At 40.8% G+C, this 7,550-nt stretch overlaps 2 protein-coding genes across 3 annotated transcripts in view; both read left to right on the top strand.

Moving 5' to 3' along the window:
• The first annotated feature begins 423 nt into the window (after positions 1-423).
• LOC135512219 (large ribosomal subunit protein mL63-like) lies at positions 424-3,069 on the top strand. Of its 2 annotated transcripts, none has more exons than XM_064934000.1 (2): positions 424-479; positions 2,582-3,069. In XM_064934000.1, exon 2 carries the CDS (start codon positions 2,601-2,603, stop codon positions 2,910-2,912), a length of 312 nt encoding a protein of 103 aa, XP_064790072.1. In that variant the 5' UTR covers positions 424-479; positions 2,582-2,600; the 3' UTR covers positions 2,913-3,069. The 2 variants fall into 2 exon arrangements, with proteins under 2 accessions (XP_064790072.1, XP_064790071.1); XM_064933999.1 differs by having other exon boundaries at positions 430-540; positions 2,582-3,065.
• Positions 3,070-3,555: 486 nt separating this feature from the next.
• The window catches only part of kcnh1a (potassium voltage-gated channel, subfamily H (eag-related), member 1a), a 94,473-nt gene continuing 90,478 nt past the window's right edge, over positions 3,556-7,550 (top strand). The window contains exons 1-3 of the mRNA XM_064933998.1: positions 3,556-3,664; positions 4,460-4,486; positions 7,346-7,469. Coding sequence (XP_064790070.1) covers positions 3,592-3,664; positions 4,460-4,486; positions 7,346-7,469 — 224 coding nt within the window. The 5' untranslated portion in view covers positions 3,556-3,591. The remainder of the gene's footprint in view (positions 3,665-4,459; positions 4,487-7,345; positions 7,470-7,550) is intronic.

The following is a 7,550-nucleotide window of genomic DNA, read 5'->3' as shown; positions in this document are numbered from 1 at the left end:
GTAAAAAGAGCTTTATAAATAGATTTCATTGATTGATTGATTGGTTGGTTGAGAGAATGTCAAGAGTGTGCAAAATTGTCATCAAGGCAAAAGGTGGATGCTTTTAAGAATCTCAAATATAAAATATATTTGGTTAACACTTTTGTGGTTACTACATGATTCCATATGTGTTATTTCATAGTTGTAATGTCTTCACTACTATTCTACAAGGTAGAAAATAGTAATCTTTAAGAAATCCCCTTGAATGAGTAGGGAGTTATACTTCAGTCTAGTAGGTAACGGTAATGCAACATTTATTGGATGCCAACCGCCATTAAACCTCATCAAGGAAGAAGATAGGATCCGTGACATGCCTCACACTCCAGTACTCTAGGTGGCGGTGTACGCCCCTTTCAGTTGGTTGCGATCCGCCGATACAAATTTAAATAAGAAGAAGATGTCCCTGAGCCTGACTGGGGTCACATGCAAGAATTAGCTTGGTACGTGAAGACAACATCTATAAAGATGAATTTTGACAACAAGTTATCTCGTAACTAACAGGTAATCCGAATGAAATGGAGCGAGGACCAATTTACTAGTCAATTCATGCATAAAGCGTTTGTAACGTTAGCTAGCTATCAAATAGCTAGTAGTATATACTATAGCAGTAGCAAATATTTAAACTTTGTGCTAGTAGCAGTGGCTCTAGCTATTACCAACATGCATCCACCACGCCCACTTTGATAAACATAGGTGGTTAACGTTACACACGTTTGTAGTTTCAATGATTTAATAGGCCTACATTATTGGTGTTGCTCATGTTATATTCCCGCCCTGATGACTTGGATTAGTCTGAAAATGGAATAGACAATATGTCCATGAAATGTGGTATTTTCCAGAATTTTCATTCATGCTCCAACTTCTGTGCATAATCCTCTAACGTTAGATGAAATGTCTTTTGACATTTTGTATTTTTATTAGTTATATATCTAGCTAGCTATATTTCATCATCTTTGAATTCCATGAATATACCCATATATCTCAACAATAATGTTAGAGTAACTTCTTCATTACATAAAAACATATATTTATATACCTCCAGGAGGGATTTTGGTTTAATGCAATGATGAAATGACCTCCATTGTTATGTTTTACCACTAACACCAAAGATTGTCTATTATATTGACAAAATAGTTGATTGGACAATGGATTTGGCAGAAGATACATGACGTTAAGCATGTTTATGCTGAGCTGCACTGGGGTCCGAACACAATCATGGTTACATTAAGACAAGTGGACCCGGCGCGAGATATGTGTCGGAAATTGTACCTCAATGCAGGGATGAGATATGCCACTCGAACTACTCCAAATTGTACCTCAATGCAGGGATGAGATATGCCACTCCAACTACTCCAAATTGTACCTCAATGCAGGGATGAGAGATGCCACTCCAACTACTCCAAATTGTACCTCAATGCAGGGATGAGATATGCCACTCCAACTACTCCAAATTGTACCTTTATCCACTTCATTGAGACAATTGAAGTACTGCTACTTTTTCCAGAAAAAGTCCCTTTTTGTCCTTATGCTAGGTAGCAGTAGGCCTACAGCCATTCTGAAATGGCAGTGTCAGCCAATCAGCTCATTTGTTGTTCCAAGCAATGTGCCATTCCATAATGGCTGCTGTGGCAGTTTTCCGTGAAAACAAGCAGTATTTCAATCTTCTCTATGGAGCAATGTGGATAAAGCTAAAGTTGAGTACAGTGACATATCCCATCCCTGCGTTGAGGTACATTTTCTGACCCATATCTCGCGCCACCTTCACGGTGTCTTAATGTAACGATGATTGCGGTGCGACCCCAGTGCAGGTCAGTGTAAACAAGCATAATGGTAGGGTCGGTGTCTTCTGGCAAACAATGGAAATACAGGTCTTCAAATATGGAAGGCAGGCGAGACGAGGTGAGATTATGTGTAATCATTCTAGCCAATAAGAGGGCATATCAGCGTATGAACAGCGGGCCATAAAGATAGAGGACTCTTCTTTGTATCTGTACCATTAAAGCGTCTGTGACAGTATGGGCAGCACCACTATCTCTGTTTTTAAAGTAGTACATTTTCTTCTTCATTGTCTGATCGCTACCAACTCATAGGAATCTCCCCACCTGTTGACTACTTTTAAAATGGTGGCAGCCCTCACTGTCCCTTTTAAAACAGGTTATATCCATGATGAGTCCTCTATCTCTCCGACTCCGATATAAAGTCACGAAACATGATTTTTTTTTTGCCGAAATGCCACGTGTGTCCACTTATATCAGTGCATTCATAACTACCTAACCATTATGAAACATATATTAGATCAAATAAGCTTCACATAGCACATTAGCAACAAAAGAAAATTGTTGACCAAATTCGACACTCATTATCCTCCTAACAAAAAGTCTTCACTTCGTGGGCTTATTTTTTGTGGACAGATTTTTTTTGGTGCAGTAAAACCTATTGCTTTGCCTCTTGCTCTCTGATAACACCAATGTTCCTCTCCTGCTCGTGGGAGCCAATACCCTAACGGTTTTTCTTTCTGTCATGTTGTAACCTATAAATCCAGGACTTGCTGAGAAGAACCCATGTTCCTCACCATGGCCCTGCTGAGGAAAGGCATCTCTGGCAAGCAGTGGATCGGGAAGTACCGCCGGCCGCGTGCCATCACCTGGCAGATGAAATGCAACATGCTGGTGCACCTGGAGTGCGAGGCGGAGAACGAGTACTGGATCTCCCGACCGTACATGACAACAGAGCAGGAGAGAGGACACGCCGCTGAGCGCCGAGCACAGAACTGGATCAAAATTAAGGAGACCAAGTTTCAAAAGTTTCCAGAACATAAGTATGTTGCAGATCATCTAAGTCACCTCAACACGACCAAGACATGGTCAAGTTAATGAGGAGGAAGTATTGACTTTGTGTGGGGGGATGGGGCATGCATGTTGACTGCCATTTGACTCCTGTGTGTCTTAATGTATGTAATGTATATGAACTATGGAGTGTTGGTAATTAGATCTTTATAAAGCAAGCTCATATTTGAAAACAACCAGTGATTTGCTTTATAATACATGACAAACGGTATTGTGCATACATTAGTGAGTCTCATAGACTCTTAACCCCTCTGGGACCCCCAGATGTAGGCCTGGACCTCTGCCGCTCAAACACATGTCTGCCTTCCTGAAGCGTCTCATTACCGAGTTGTCCCACCGCAAAACTATACCGTATATCACCGGCAGATGGCGCTAGAAGTTTGAATGAGTAACCACCAGTTTTGGGGTACCACCAGTCAGGCGCGCTCTAGCAAGCGCGGAGGAGAGTTCCCCAGATGCGTGCGAGTCGCGACTAGCTGTAAGCGCTTCAATCGGCTTCGCACACGCTTTCTCAGCGGGGTGCGCAGCCATCGACTGCGATAAGTCTTTGTAGCAGTAGCAGCTAGACGATCCCTTTACCTAAAGCTCACTTTCTCAGTACAGATATAAGTGACCATGAAGACAGCCATCTGGACTTGTCGTTTTGCGGGTAGTATCCAGCCCCACCGATCGCTCCCACACACGGACGACTGAATGACGAGCGAGGATGGCCGGAGGAAGGAGAGGACTTGTAGCCCCTCAAAACACTTTTTTAGAAAATATTGTCAGACGATCTAACGGTAAGGATCTTGCTCACAAGAGATGCGCTAATGCCTATGATAATTCACTTGAGGATGGAGTAGCCCACCAAAAAAACATATTGGGGTGTTAAATCATCGATGAAGCCTACCCTTTGGCATGTTAAAACGCATAATGGCGAGGGTCGAGAAACTGGGAGATCTTTCTCAATTAACATCGTCTGAACTTCTGAATAATCATAAAACAGAATAAAACAATTTCCATCTCCTACGAATTATTTGTTATCTATTTTCAAACGTCAATGTTTAATAAAGTTTGTATGGTAGTCTGAATGTATTAATTGAACGACATGGATAGGTTACCACTAGGCTATTTGTCTGGCACATCTCTCTTGTTTACAGTCAGGCTTGGGCACATCCCATTCACAGAAAGTCGCATGCCATTGTATCTCATGTGCACATGGAATCAGCAGTGACGCACAATTTGGGAAATTATGCAGTTTAAAAATAGCCTCGCTGTTTCTCGCTCGTCGCCCCATAATGAAGTAAAGATAAAATACCCCGAATACATTTTATTTCATATACTTCATAAACTAGAATAATGGATTACTACATTGCACTTTAAAGTTGGTTGCCCTTTCGGTTCATTGTGATTTTGCAAAGTTACACAAAACTACTTTTTGTTAAAAAGCTCAAAGAACGTGTGTAAAGGCAATATGTCCAGGTGAAATGTTGGCTGTGAAATAGTATTAAAAAAGAACTCAAATAAAACATAACCGTTTGTATGAAATACATTTGTCACTGTCACTTTAACACTTTTTCTTTTTAACTTTTCAGTATGGACATTATCACATAGACAGACAGGTATAAACAAACCATGTTTTGGAGTGCTGCTCATGTTTTTCCCCTTAATCTCACTCTCTATTAACTTTTTGTACTATGTTTGTTGTTCTGTACCAATTGCTGTTAATTTACAAAGTAAATTAATTCAAGTCTATGACATAAGTCTAAAATCCTGGCCTGGGGGTAGATGCCTATACCCCCCTCCCCCACCTGTTCTCTTTTCATTTAACATCATTAACTTCTATTCATTTGGGTTCACAGACACTACCCAGCTAAAGTTGAGGAAAATGTTCTGCATTAGCTGGGTAGTAACTGTTTGTTACAGGTAATTCAATCCCTAGGACATGTGTTCTTTATTGGGACATAGATGAATGATGCTTAGCTACCCATCAGTGATGGCATCTGACTGTTGTTTTGAAAACCATTGTAAAATAACAAATGTTGGCATGGAACGTTCTACTTCATAGTACTGTGTTTGTGTCAGTAATGTTACTGGTTGTCTTCATTTAGCTTGGTGAATGTAGTTTGGTAGGATAGTGTGTGTAGTTTGTATTTTTTTATCGTTGGGTAGCAGTTGTAGTTTGTGTTTTGTTCCCATTCCATGTCGATGACAAGTGACATTTTGACACCACAGATGGAACATACTTTATTATTTAGTACTCTACTGCTGCTGTAGCACGCATGTCTTTCATAATGCCAGGTTGACTTTATGTACTGGCAGATTCAATCATGCTTTTCTTCTAACAACAATGTGAACAACATATTGTGTGTGCAATAGTGGGAGCTGGAACCAACCACTGTGAAATAGTGGGAGGAACCAATTTATAAAAAATAAATCAAATCTATATTCTGTGTGTGAGAGACAGTCAGTCCCCTAATCTCATAGCCAACAGGCCAGAAGCCTCCAGAGAGTTAGAGACCAGGAGACAGAACTGAAGCATGTAGAATGTCTTTTAAATCTTTTATGGTATGAAATATTTATGTCAGTGTAACTCTTGAGGCTCAACATAAACAGCTACAATATTCTTCTCCTATTCCCACTTTCCCTAAGTGTGTGTGTGAGAGAGAGAGATAGTGTGCATATGCACACGCCTGTGTGTGTGTGTTACTTCAGAGGGTTGGAGTGAAGCTAAGAGTTTCCTGTGAACAGAGATCATTGGCAGTGCAGTGAGGCGTCAGGTAGCCTAGCAGTTAAAAGCTTTGAGTCTGTAACCAAAAGGTCGCTGGCTCTATACCCCGAGCCGACGAGGTGAAAAATCTGTCTTGGCCTATGAGCAAGGTGCTTAACCCTAATTGCACCAATAAGTCACTTTGGATCAGAGGATCTGCTGAATGACCTAAAAATTTAGTGTATGCATAGTTATTACACCCAACTCCTATAGAGACAGGGATGTAACTACTGCACAGTGGTGTGAATGTGTGGCTTGGACTTTGATGTTTGTCTTTCTTTGTGTGCTGAAGTCAGCAATAGGTTAAATCAGGATTTTGTCCCTAAGATTTGGGAGTTTTCTATAATCCTTTGTCATAAATATCCTTGGAATTGCCACTGTATCTTCTCTTCCATAAACAATTGGTGGAACACAGCAATTAAACCTCATGTCTGTGGAGTATAGCCATTCCTCTGTGCATTTAAGTTGACTCATTAGTTGTTTAATAGACTATGGTTGAACCTATAGGTGCTTTCCTCGCTCCGTAGCTGCCTGACTTCTATGTCAATCATTTGTGAACGGATCAAAAACCAGTTTGATCCTCGTCACATTGAGTCATGTATTGTTGTATTTTGACAGAGCTTGCTTTTCCTCCCTTCCCAAATGCAATAATTCATACAAATGTGATATAATACATGTGCTATGTAGCTGCATAGAAACACTATCGTCAGCATAGCAGCGCACTGTAGTAAGCTTCAGTGAGTCTGTGGCTGGTGACAGACAGATGTTTCTATGCCGTTCTGTATACGAACTAATAGCTGTGGTCCTCTATCTGAAGGGGTATTACATTACATAAGGGAAAGAAACAACAAATCATTATATTTTATAATCAGCTGGTAGTATTTGTCAACCTGTAATGTCTACGTTTAGTTTCTTACAGAGGGTTAAAGTAATGTTCACTGTGAGAAATCATCAATTGTACATGTATACAAAGAACATGTGAAGTGAGATTTTGACAGTGCTAAAAATGGTATCACTTTAAATACTCAGCATGATAGCTATCTATTTCAAACCAAATCAACACGGTTTGATTTAAACCCCTGCGTGGATTATCTCTACTTTCCCATAGGTACAATGAGTGGTTTTGAAATAAATGCTATTGTCGCCAGTGTTGGGAGTGACACATCTCTTTTAACACAAGCTTCACATTTTTGTGCTGTCAAAATAAAGCCAGAGGTGTCATGCAATGCTTACGTAGGCATTATGTCCAGCTTACGTAGGCATTATGACTTATGTATACCCCTTCAAGCCTAACTGACACTAACCCTCCCCACATGCAGTGCTTACTTACTCAGCATTAATGGTAAGGATGGTCTGAGACTGAGTACAGTGCCCGTATGTGAAGGATTATTCTGCTGCTCTGTTTTCACACTGTACTGCAGTGGCTTCCATCGTGCGATATGACTGTGCTGTCGCCTGTCGATGTCGACCCAGGGTTGGTGTCAACACCATTTCACTTCAGTTTTTTATTTAATTCATGTATTTGGATTTTCTTTCCAAATTGTTTATTTGAATTTGAGTTCAGTTGCTAATCATAAGTGTACTGAAATGCAATTTATCCCAATCCCGCTCCACTGTTATCCCCATCCAGCGTAATGTGTTGTAGATAACTGTGACCAATCACCAACGAGTGAGCCTTACCTCCTTCTCTGTTCCCCCTCATCTTTGACAGATACCAATTTTGTCCTTGGGAATGCTCAGATCGTGGACTGGCCCATCGTCTACAGCAACGATGGCTTCTGCAAGCTGTCGGGGTACCACAGGGCGGAGGTCATGCAGAAGAGCAGCACATGCAGGTAGAAGAGCAGCACACTGCCTTCCATCTCTTTTTATCTCATTTATTGAACAGCAACAATGAACACTGGGGTGTTGTTGTG

Source organism: Oncorhynchus masou, chromosome 24 (genome assembly GCF_036934945.1).
Source record: "Oncorhynchus masou masou isolate Uvic2021 chromosome 24, UVic_Omas_1.1, whole genome shotgun sequence".
In the NCBI taxonomy this organism is placed as follows: Eukaryota; Metazoa; Chordata; class Actinopteri; order Salmoniformes; family Salmonidae; genus Oncorhynchus; species Oncorhynchus masou.
This window is presented reverse-complemented; position numbering and strand designations above follow the sequence as displayed.

What these genes read in the sequence shown, in the direction of transcription:
- LOC135512219 (XM_064934000.1), top strand. Translation starts at nt 2,601, where the DNA reads ATGTTCCTCACCATGGCCCTGCTGAGGAAAGGCATCTCTGGCAAGCAG.